We start from the raw sequence: 12,390 nt of genomic DNA on the forward strand, positions 1-12,390 counted from the left end.
TAGTCTTCTGTTCCCCCAACAGACCTCACCTATAAAGTTAAGGTTATTCCTGTGCTAGGTTAGTCCTGTACAGAATTTCAGGTTTCACTAGAAACCACCACTCGCCTCAAACCTGTTATTCTGGGATGGATGGGGTGGGTGTCGTGGGTGGGATCTGGGTGAGTGGCACAGCAAAACAGAGGGTGTCTTTTTACCTTGGAGGTGCTCCAGCTGATCGCCTTGCCCAGAGGTGGCTCCCAGTGGGCCAGGGGGCACAGTGGTCAGGAGCCTACCCTGGAGCCGGGGCCCCATCCTCAGGATGCGCACACTCAGGGGCCGAAGGCAGTGATTAGTCAACCGGAGCTGAACTCGGACTCTGGTGTGAATCTTAATCAGACTCTTCCCCATGGTGGCCCAGGAAGGCAGGTACTTCTTCAGTGGAAATCAGCTGATCTCTTCATGGGAACCAGCCAGGCGGGGAAGGTACAGAGGGAAAGGATGGGAAACCAACTGATCTCACGCCATAGCAGCCCTTTCGCAGTGCCTCCCATGCTGGAGAGAAAAGGTTGGCTCTGAGAGTCTCAGAGCAGACTGAGCTGCAGGGAAAGAGCAGCTCTGAGAGGCCAGCGTTATCAGGGGACTGGATTCAGTCAGAAGGACTTAGAGCTATAAAAGGTAATGGTTTCCCAGCCAGTAGCTGTTTCTCTGAGGCTCATATAAGGGCCCCAGACCTCTCAGAGGGTGAGGAACAGAGAGGGCAGGGAATAATCCCAGAGAGTAGGGGAAATCGGGACTGTCCCAGAAAATCCAGGATGTGAAGCTACAAAGAAAATGGCTTTGGGTTGGGTGGCTCTGAAGTGTAAGGCGGTGGCTCTGGGGCTGGAAATGGGCTGCGTCCCCTCCTCCACTGGGATCTACGCTATTTGTCTGGCTGCCCCATGGGGCACAATGGGTGAAAGAACTGACATACCTGAATGTCCTCTCTGGGTCAGGCCTGTGCTAATAACATGTGTTATCTTGGCATCCCCTAGAGCAGAGGGCAGGGCCAACCAATGCAGTCTTCTTTTTAAGGGTCTCAGTTCATTGAGATTACATGGTTTCATTCAAACTGTAACGTTACGTTAATGTCTTTGCAATTTTCCCCACTGTTTTTGGAGATAGCAAACAAAGCTTTCTCCTGGAAAAGGCACATGGTTTCTGTGATATTAATTATGTGCCATATGGACTATAGGAAAGACAATCCCTGATGGAGCGTGAACGAATTTCAAATGTCCATAACTTCCTGGGCGTTTTGATGGTTTGTGTCCTTCCTCTGAGGTCCCCATTGAGTCCCTCTCACCCTTCCCTGCCTGGTTGGGGTGAACAGTGAGGGTCAGCCGTGTTAGGTGCTTTAAAGGCAAAACCCCCTCTTGAGAGATGATGCAGCTGAACTCTCACCTCCTGAAATAATCCATTCTTTATTTCCCCAGGCTTGATGATCCCTGCACTGATAGAGCCGCTCAACTGCTAAAATCTTGTATTTTTTTTCACATCCAAACCAGATGTCCATCTGCCTCTCCTCACCCTGAATTACATTCTGCCTGTGAGTTTCATTCCTGCCAGGGCAGTTCTGAGCTTCTACCCACGCTCTTCTGAGTCTAATGGGCCTCGAGGGCCATGACCGGGGATGAAGACTGTGCTTGTCTACAGGCACCACTGGGCATGGGGTGTAAGGAGCACGTTGGCTTGGGGAGTAGCACGTGGAGGCCTGCTGTGTTATAATCTGCCAGGTGTGAAGTTCTGAGCCTAAGCTTTTGAGGCCGTGCCCTGGCCCTGGGGTGGGGGGGTGTCTGCTCTAATAGCTTTCTGCGCCCTCCCCTGGCATTTTGTAAGCATGTGTGACAGTTTTGGATGTTGAGGAGCCTACTGCTGCTACAATGGGAGAAGACAGGTTCTGGGAGGAGGCTGAAGGCACAGCCAGAGCTGGTGGGGAACTGAGGCAGCCTCACAGCTCGTCTTGGGGGAGCTTGAGGATGGTTCTCCCCACCTCTGAGTTGTTTTGCTAACCCTGCTTGGCAGCTACTCCAAATGAGTTATATCCCCACATGGATGGCCTCAGTCTTCCCTCTTCTGGGAATGCTGGTTTTACTGGACATTCTTCCATATGCTGGGGAGCAGTAATGCCTGAGGCTGTTCTCCCATGCGATACCTGCATTAGGGCCAGCTTCCCCCAGGGGGTGGCCTTTTCTCTGGGAGGACAGCTGTCCCGACTTTCTGCAAGAGCCTTGGGATGAACCTGGTGGCTTCAGCCTCAGGACAGACGGGAACAAGGGCCACAGAGAGGGGAGAAAGTTATGTTTCCTCAAAAGAGGAGAAGACAGTCCACTTTCCTGAGATGCACACCCCAAAATAAGAGAGCTGGGCTCACTTCTCCCGCTCAGCCTAAGATAGGAGGGAAAACCAGGGGGCTGTGTCTGATGATGGCCAGCCCTCAATAATTCCATACCTTGCATAGCCATTATACTTGGGAGTTTCCAAGGCACCTTCCCCCACCCCCCACCCCTTTCTACAGTGGGGGCAACAGGCTCAGAGAGGTTAAGCAACCTGCCCAGAAAATGTGTGGCAGAGCTCCTATTTTGACCTCATCCTTGACTTCCTGACCAGGGCTCTTTGCATTGTGCTTGCTGCCTACCCAGTAAATGCTTTCATTTCTTTAAAGTACTTGCATGTACATCAGCTTCCTTGAAACCCATGGGGTTTTACAAATGGAGCAACTAAGGTACTCACATAAATAAGGCCTTTGATCGTGGTTCTCTCCCAAAGGTTTAGTCTAATACTCTCAGATCTACAAACCCCTCCTGGACCACAGCTCATCAGAGCTGGATGGGATTACCCTTCACCTGACACCCAGCTGGTGTTCCCATTGACTGGATGAAACATTCTCCCTACCATTGGAGAAACTTGCTGCTGTCTCTAGTGCAAATTCACTTCTTTTCAAGGTCCCTGTGAGGAACCGGTCCAGGTGACAACTTGGAGGAACCCCAGGTCATCTCCAGAACTCATGCTCACCTTCCATGATGGAGATGTGAACAGCTCTTCTCCGGGTCCTAGGGACGCTGCTCAGCCTTGGGCCATGGGTTATGGAGGGACAGCTGCGGCTGGGGACCATCCCTGCTCTGAGGTTAAAGAAAAAAAGAATTCTGTTAGTGCACTGACAAATGTGGTCAGGACTCAGAGTTGAGGACTGGTTACTAGAATTGCCTGAGAATTGCCTGGCTGTGTTAAGGTTTGTTTTGTTTTTAAAAATCTTTAATACCTGCTTTCTGCCTTTAGTCCCTGAATCCCAGTCAGAGACACTACTTCAAACTTGTCAACCTCCTTATATCCCAGACCTACCCGAACCTTTCTTCAGTGTGGCAGTGGTGCCACTGGTCCCTGGGCAGGATTGTCAGAGAGTAGAGCCCCAGGATATGCGGTGCTCCTAAAAATGTGCCTAAGACTGATATGCGGCCTCCCCTGACTTCCCACAGAGGGCAGGGGCGTCCGTGTGAAGGCAGGTAGTAATGCTCCCATTCCCAGAGGTCAGTCTGGTTGGCAAACCCCAGACCTTTTGGCCAATCATATTCTCCCTCAGTCTTACCAGGTTTTAGGAGATGGCCTCCTGGAAATTTATGATTTACAGTTACACATAAAGCATGGATCCTGAAACTATTTCAGACCTAGTGTGACTGGCTTCCTGTAATGCACTGTTTCCAGAGCCAATGAAATCTTGCTGCTTGGGCATGTCCTCCAAGGTCTATGACCAATTTCAGGACTTGGGATGATGGTAGAGAATTACCCAGGAAGGTGGCTCCTGGGTCTGATGTACTGTCTGCATTAGCCCATCTTCCCTCATTCTCCAGGGTCATCCTGTTCCCATGCCTTTGACTGAGATGGGTCTCTTCACCCTGCTGCCCTGTTTGGAAGCCATCATGGCCAGAATCTTCACAGTACTCAAACTGCTGGCTCTTTTAAGAGTCCGAGATCTGAGCTGGACCTGGTTTGGGGATAAGCCCCTGGTGCCTACCTGTGTATTTCTGGTGGCTCCCGTTTGATCTTGGCACTGGACTCCATCACTTCCTTTGCAACTCGGCCACTATAAGTAGTATAAATAAAACAAGCAGCAAGAAATGAGACAGTGTTCCAGGACTGAGCTCCTCTGTAAGATCTCAGATACTTGAGCTGAATTGGGAAGTGGCCTCTTTGGCCTACCCCTTCTCAATGTTTAGGCCACTGAGTAGGGCTTGCTTGCTGGGGTAAAGAGCTCTAAGGCGTCCTGACAGCTCTCTGTCTCTGCGGTCTTTGGGATCTTCCATCCTCATTTAGGAATGATTCCTCATTGTCCAGCGTGTTCCAGAAATATTGCAAAAAAATGAAATCTTTAGATAGAAATGAAAGGAATCACTGTTACAGTTCTTATTTTGCTGCTTTTGTAAGGGCAGGAGAAGACACACATTTTAACCCCTACAGGCAAACAGCTGCAGGGAAGGAAAGAAATAGTCAAAGGGTTAGGAGACAGGAGAATCGGATGGAAACCTCACACTTCTCTGGAGGTTCCCAGTGTCTTTGTTCTCAGGATAAGGACCACTGGGCCACCCTTCTCCAGAGAAGGGTCTGAAAATAGGTCCATAACGGTTACTTACTGTCACTATTTACCTGTATCGGAACCGGCTCCCTTTAAAGAATAAATTGCTGCTGGACACTGTGCGGACTTGGCTTGACTTCTCCAGCCTGCAGCAAGGCAAAGTCCAGTGTGAGAGATGGTCTGCAATGCCTTACAGCCTAAGGCTGTGTTCCCAGCTCCTTCCAAAGGCTACTTGAAAGAACCCCTCAGGAAAAGGCCCTTCACAGCCCTGCTTGTCTCTGACTCCTTTAGCACCTGAGGGCCGTGTTCACGGTCTCAGTGCTATGGACAGGCATGCTGCAATCCACTTCCATGTTAGGAGAGTGAGGGCTCCCCAAGAGTGCCTCATGGGTTCACCATGGGGACTGAGAGAATAAATGTTAGGGAAAGAGAATGCCACCTGCTGAATCTCAGCCAGGCCACTGGTTAGCAGTGTGACCCTGGGCAAATTTTTCCTCTCTTAGCCTCAGTCTTATCTATAAAATGGTGGAGCTGGGACTGCTTGACCTCAGGAGTCCCTTCCAGTCCTAGTATTTGAGAATTCATGTACATGTCTGGGTAACTGTGGGTGGAGAAGAGAGTAGTGCCCTTCCTATTCCATCTCCTTCTTGGAGCGAACCTAAAGTATATTGTCACATTAGAGACTCTGAGAAGTCGTGAAATGAAGAAACTAGCTGAACTTTAATAAAAGTTCCACCATTTGTTTGAACTTGGAACCATTTGCCCTCCCCCAGAAAGCCCATTAACACCACTTTCAAGGCTGTGAACAGCTGAGGTGGAGACTCTGGAAGCCACCCTTGAGTGACTGCTCTGATCCCTGTACTCCTCTCACTTAGAAAGGGAAGCATGGGCAGAGCTGCCCAGATTGAATCTCCTAAGACCTGACCCCATCCACAACACGTCCTGGGTGCCTGTAGTGCTAACCCAGCTGGGAACCGAACTGGTCTGAAGCCTTTGTTCTGAGCGGGCAGTGAATATTTAGGGAGTTGTCCCTATAATCCATGAACAGCAGGCGCTGGGGACACCATCCCCACCTGTCTCAGGGCTCCATGAGGCTCTGAGCCTACTTACTCTCCTGTCTGAGCACATTCCTTTTCTTTCTTTTTTTTTTTTTTTGGTTTAAAATATTTAATACGTGTTAGACACGTAAAGTTATTTTTTTCTGAGCACCTTCTTGAGCCTGACCGGCTCCCTTCAAAGCACTAGGCCAAAAGCGGGGCAGGGATCTGCCCATGACAGACACTCTGAGTGACGCCGAAGTGGCTCCTGCTAGCGACTTGGCATAAATGAGGGTCTGACCCAGGCTAGAGGCTTTTAACACCTAATTAGTAGTCATGGAGAACAGTGAAAAGCGGCCTTGGTTTCCAGTGTGGATGTGGGCAATCTGTTAAGGAAAGACTCAGAAACTGAGTTTGGTCACAGGCTCAGAAGCACAATTCTGTTCCCATGGCTCAGACGGAAAAACAAAGGAGGGCCTCCAGAAATGGTGCTGAAATGTTTTCTCGGCTTTCCTTGGACAGCCAGGGACTGAATAGGAGGGAAATGTGACCACATGAAAGTCTTGTGAGTGTCTTCTCCATGAGAAGAAAGAAGCCCACTCAGGTGAGAATTCAGGCTGCCCATTCAACTCACCCCTGATTCTGGTATCAAATGCACAGAATTGATTATACAACTCAGAAAGCCTGCCCAAGAAACAGCCTGTGGGGGCCAGCATCCCACAGCAGTCAGCAGGTAGCAGAGTCTGTTGAGTGGGGAGGAAGATGGTGCCCTCCCAGCCCAGAGCAATTCTGCTCTGGATCCTTCAGGTTACTGGAGGGAGAACTATGGCCTGTCAGAGGAGTATACCACACATTCTGTCTTATGTTGTTCTGATTAAGATGCAGCTTATTAAAGCCTAAGTCATGGCATTCTATTTTAAAAACAAGACCAAGGGTTTTAGCAAAATACACTTCATCTGGCCTCACCCCAGTTTCTCGATGGGCTATTTCTTTGCTCCCTAATGCTTTTATAACAACTTTTTTAATCAAAGAAAACTGGGCACAAAAGCCTCAATATACTTTACAAAATCATTTGGTAAGCTAAGCTCTCTCCTTTGCCCCAAAGCTGCTATCTCAGTAACAGTCAAGTCCTTGCTTCCTCCAGCTACCCCACCCCTGGCTCCTGAGCACTTGGCCTGTCACTGTCAACACCTCTGTCAGTGACACACCAGGAAGGGCTGGTATCAATCCCAGCTCAGCACCAGGCCACCCACTGGGGAGCGGGCCCCAGGGTCTCTCCAAGGCTTAGGGAGCTGCTCTGGGCTGCGCCTGTTCCTTCATGGAGCTCTTGTATTCTGGGCTCTGAATGGCTCCAAGGGGCCAGCTTTATTCAAGTCAGGCACCTGTGGGCTTTCTCTGGCCCAAGCCTTACCCTGAAAAGACCCAGAACTGCTTTGCCACTGGGGGCTGTCCAACGACATCGCAAGGTAGACACCTTGGGCAACTCCGCTGACACACATTCCCAGACATCAGCTCTGACCCTCCAGGTGGTACAGACAGCCACCTGGAAAGGGGTCTGAGTTTTATAAGGAAGCCCAGCCTTGTCATCTCATGTCTCCTTTGTCAGAGTTTCTCAAACTTGCCTGACCATTGTTCCTCTGAAAGTAGCTTCTATGGCTTTGGCCCTGATAAAGCCAGTTCCCATCCCAGGTGTCCACTCACTTGTAGAAGGCTTGGTTCTCTATCCCACATTTCCAGAGATGCTTGCAGGCTTCTGGAGTTGGAGCAAAATATGTGAGAATAATTTTCTTTTCCTACAAAAAATCCCACATAGAAACAGCTTAGTGTGGATGGCAAAGCAAAGGGTGAAGAGGCCCAGGACACTGAGCCCTGAGCTGTCTGAAGGCTCCCCAGTGCTCTCAGGGAGAGGCTTCAGATGGGGAAGGGGCTGCTGGCCGGAAGAGAAGCCTGCAGCACCCACAGGACAGAGCTGAGTTCAGTGCAGAAGGGCATACCTGGCAGGTCCAATCAGAGTAAGTCTCTGCTGGCACTGCTTGAACCAAGTGAGCCCTCCCCAGAGAAAGTGGCACTCTCCTCTGGAATTTTCTTTCTTTCTTTCTTCTTACTTTTTTTTTTGGTATTATCTTCCTGGAATTTTCATATGGAAGCAAAAGAATCTTACTCTGTACTTCCTGGAGGTATGGAACCTCTGAGGGTCACCAGCATCCCTGAGGAAGTCCCTGTGCTCCAGGACCTACAGCCACCTGTCGTCATCTCATGTCTCCTCACCTCCAGCCTTGAACTTGTTCCCGGCTTGGCATGCAGGGGGCTTAGCTCTGCCTGGATGGACCACTTTGGTTCAGCCCTGGCCATCAGGAGCCACCCCAGTGCCCCAGCCCTCCCTGAAGAGAAGGAAGCCAGCACTCACCTCTTTCTGACTTACGTACAAATAAAAAGTCTTTCCTTCAAATTTCAGCTTGGTCACCTCATTCCTAGAAGCACAAAGAGAACGCCCGTCATCTCACTGTGGGCTGCTTGCTCACAGCTAAGTCTTGTAGATGCACAGCCCACCCCGACTGGAAGGGGCTCCAGGCACAGACACAGTTTTAGCCAAAATTAGAACTGAAACAAGACAGCAGCGCAGGGGCCTTAGAGAACAGTTGTTGAAACAGTTCAATCCACAGTTTTCTGGTCAATCACACTATAATAATAGGGTGATAGGAGGATTTCGGGCTCATCAACAGTGGCTGTAAAAGGGAAACGTTTGCATGGGAAGTGAGTCTAGGTAGAGTGGTCCTGGGCCATTTCGGGATTTGGTTCATAACACAGGTGCATTATCTTGATGGGACTGTCAAATGTAAGATGCCACAGGTAGCTGATGAGGCCAAAGTTCAAGATAACAGCAAATAATGAAAAACAATGCGACCAGGTTCTGAGGGAGTTGAGTCTTTCAGGTGACTGTGCCACTGGATGGAAAATGCAGTTTAATGCAGACAAATGTCAAACGATCTCAGGGAGGGGGGGCAGGGCAACATACCAAAGAGAGAGAACAGATTACATGGAACAGTCATGCAGCGTACTGACCAGGAAAGGGGCTTAGGGGTTTTTGTAGAAAAATCCTTGAAGCCACCAGCCCAGTGAATGGCTGCAGTAAAAGAGGCAAACAGGATACTGGGGTACATCCACCCGCAGGACAGACACAAATCAGAAGAAGTGACATGGTTACTGTACATGGCACGACTTAGACCTCACCTCCACATACTGCTCTCAGCCTTGGTTACATTTACAAAATGGAAAAATGACTGGGGTCTTAGGTGGATGTCCCTGAGAGCCAGAGAACTAGGCCTTAGCATTGGTCACTCCTCACTTCCCTTCCATTGGCCTGACACAGCTACCCTCTGGAGCCTGAAGGCCCTCCTACCTCACTGGGGGCAGAGTCTTTATTTTTCTACCCAACTGGGAGCCCCCAAAGAGGTCTGACCATGCATATCTGCCTCCACTTGGCTTCTTCCTCTTTGCGATTTCTAGGGAGATTTCCTCAATATCCTAGAAAGTAGCAGAAAGGTAGTGAAAACAATGTACCCAATTTACTACTGGACAAAACTCAGGGGACAGAGGAAGGTCACCTGTTCCCTGGAAATCATAGCTGGGTCAGGATGAGAGCTCACAACTTCTGACCACCAGTTCTGAGCTAGTACAAGCCACATGGGATTCCTTCCCTGTTAGATTCCCTCCCAATCAATCAATCTCTCATACACATACAGAATACAATAAATATCAATTGATTGATATATAAACAAGCACACAGATCATCCTAGGCTTCAATAAGCAAGATAGGAAAGTAGGAAATTTTCTATTGGAAGTGTGACTAAATTTACATCTATTACTTTAAAGTTGAGGCATATGAAGAGACGTCCTGAAGAAATGGGCTGTGAGAGAAGCTATAGAAGGAAAAGGGTCTGGGACACCCCAGTGAGCAGCAGGGCTTCTGGAGGGTAAGGATACTTTAGGGACTACAGGCCCCGGTGTGTCCTACCTGTTTCTAGCTAAAATGCCCCCTACCAGCCACCTCATAAAGACAGCTACCCTGGTTGGAGTGTGGCCAGGATCCGGGCCTTCTAAGGAACATCAGATGACCCAGAGGTCTCCAAAGAGCAAGTGCTCCTCCCTGGGAGAGCGGTGGCCTGACCCTGTTCACTGTCTTTTTCTGAAAAGTATCTTGTTCAACAGAAGACCCCAAACCCTCACCATCTTCACCCAAGAAGTGCAGTGAGTGGGCCAGCTTGAGAAGGGGTAGCAAATGGGCGTGTTGGGGAGCACACCTGTTAGCCCAGTGCAGCAGGCCGCCCTGGGAAGGGTTTTCTGGGGAATGGGGCCTGGCCGGGCATGTCTGGGGAGCAGTTTCACAAGCACTGTGGTTGATCATGTCGCCAAGCTTCACAAGAGCCACAAGGGTTGGAAAGGGGGTGTCTGTCCACAAGATAACAGGGGAGCTGAAGAGGATGTCGCAGGAGAGCTGGCCTGCAGCATCCCCAGCAGAAAGCTCACCAGGGAGCAGCTCTGTCATCAGGTTCCCCGCTAGCTCTTCTTGAGAAGGTGGAGGAAACAAGACAGGAGCAGGCTTCCCTGGCTGAGCTCTGCTGGGCCAAGGAAAGACACCTGTTCAAGCCCCTGAGAGGAGCTGGCCAGCTTAGACTTGGCAGTCTAAGGCCCAGGAAGGTTCAGAGATCACAGGGGCTTAGTAAAATATACAACATGAGGCTGCAAGATGTTTGCGTGGGCCAGAAAACGGGTCTCTAGGAGAGCCAAACGTCCATCAACAAACCAGAGTCTGCTGCATCAGCTCACAGAGCCACGCAGCAGAACAGACCCCAACAGGTGGGCGGACATGAAGCAGTTCCGAGCAGCTGTGGCTGCAGCAGTGGCTCTTGCCTGCTAGAACTGGGAGCGGGAGAAGCAGGGGAGGGAAGAAAGAGTGGGGATGTGACTCTTGGAGGCTGAGGACACCTAAGCCCTGAAGAGGGACGGGAGACAGAGCAGCATCTGTGCTCCTGCAGGCAGGGCCACCGTGGGGTTTGGTCCGAGGAGGGTGTTTTGCCAGAGCAACAGGGTAACTTATATCTGCCCCAGGGGTCATTGCAAGCCCTCCTTCGTTAGGAGAGTGGGTAAGGAGTAAATATCCCTGCAGATGCTATGGTCCTCAGCAGGGGACAGTCCCAAGGACTCATGGGAACTTTGCTTCCCTAACATTGGCTCCAGCTCTAGACGTCTCATCCTACCCAGAAACCAACTTTCCATACCCTTTCTCTCTCTGGAGAGGCTGTTGGCTCTCAGGAACACCCCTGTGGAAGCATAGGATCCCTAGAAGAGACCACTACCTTCATCAGTTACCATTATGGATGCAAGGCTTTGGAGAGGGCTCAGAACCAGAACTCGCCCAATCACAGACATAGGACATGGGAATCACAGCCCTCCCCAGTTGGTGAGGTATAAAAAGCCTGTTTTGGAAATAAAGATACTCACCATTTAATGAAGTGGACCCTCTTGTTTCCTTGCAGAACAACAAACCCAAAAGGAGTGAAGGCCAGAAATGCAGCATTTCCTGACACATCCTGTAACACATAAAGATTTCTCATCAGGGTGATGCAGGCATAGAGGTAAAAGGGTGAGAAACACAGTTGTTCACTGGGGATACAGGGTTAATACTTGGCCATTGGTCACAGAGGGAAGAGCCTGGCATTTGGAAGTAATAGCCAAGTTACTTACCTTTTCTGAGCCTCGGTGGCCTTAACTGTAAGTTGTAGATTATAATACCAATCTTAGAAAGCTGTGGTGAATATCCAAAGAGAACCGCAAACCCTCACACATTGCTGGTGGGATTGTAAAATGGTGCAGTCACTTTGGAAAGCAGTTTGGAAGTTCTTCAGATTGTTAAACGTAGAGTTACCATGACCCAGCAATTCCACTCCTAGGTATGTACCCAAGAGAATTGAAAATTATGTTCACACAGAAACTTGTGCATGAATGTTCATAGCAGGATTATTCATACCAGCTGCAAAGTGGAAATAATCCAAATGTCCATCAGCTGATAAGTGAATAAACAAAATGTGGTACATCCACACAATGGAATATTATTCAGCAGTAAAAAGGAATGAAGTACTGATACCTGTAACAACACAAATGAACCTTGAAAACATTATGCTAAGTGAAAGAAGCCAGTTACAAAAGATCACATGTTGTATGCTTGCATTTATATGAAATATCCAGAACAGGAAAATCCAGAGAGACAAAAAGTATACTACTGGTTGCCAGGGGCTGTGGGGAAGAGGAGATAGGGAGTGACAGCTAATAGGCACAGGGTTTATTTTTGAAGGTGATGAAGATGTTCTAAAATTAGATAGTGGTGATTGTTTCACAAGTTTCACAATTCTGTTAATGGACTAAAAACCATCGAATTGCACACTTTGAAAAGGATGGATTTTTTTGATGTGTGAATTATATTTCGAGAAAGCTGTTCTGTGTGAGTGAGAGAGAGAATAGCAGTTATCATTATCATGATGGCCTGACACACTGGGCTCCCTCAGGAAAGTTTAGCTGAAGAAAATATAAGAAGCAACTGGCCAAGTGGAACAGATATCGCCAGCCCTGTGGTGCCTGAACCAACAAAGAGGCCTCCTGGTCAGCTGTCACTATCAGTTGGTAAACACAAGGCTTAAGGTTCTACTGGGCAAAGAGGGGAGAAGGTGCAGAAGCTGTAGGTCCTGGTTCCATCACGTGGGAAATGAGCTCCAG

The 12,390-nt window shown here is 49.3% G+C and overlaps 1 protein-coding gene across 2 annotated transcripts in view; it reads right to left on the minus strand.

Annotated features, from left to right (window-relative positions):
* Positions 1-12,390, minus strand: part of FRMD5 (FERM domain containing 5) — a 340,793-nt gene that overhangs the window by 6,376 nt on the left and 322,027 nt on the right. For both annotated transcript variants that reach the window (XM_060005146.1, XM_060005145.1), the window contains exons 8-13: positions 11,122-11,210; positions 8,027-8,090; positions 7,321-7,412; positions 4,654-4,728; positions 4,025-4,093; positions 3,028-3,134 (exon numbers count right to left, since the gene is read on the minus strand). In XM_060005146.1, coding sequence (XP_059861129.1) covers positions 3,028-3,134; positions 4,025-4,093; positions 4,654-4,728; positions 7,321-7,412; positions 8,027-8,090; positions 11,122-11,210 — 496 coding nt within the window. The remainder of the gene's footprint in view (positions 1-3,027; positions 3,135-4,024; positions 4,094-4,653; positions 4,729-7,320; positions 7,413-8,026; positions 8,091-11,121; positions 11,211-12,390) is intronic.

Source organism: Delphinus delphis, chromosome 2 (genome assembly GCF_949987515.2).
Source record: "Delphinus delphis chromosome 2, mDelDel1.2, whole genome shotgun sequence".
In the NCBI taxonomy this organism is placed as follows: Eukaryota; Metazoa; Chordata; class Mammalia; order Artiodactyla; family Delphinidae; genus Delphinus; species Delphinus delphis.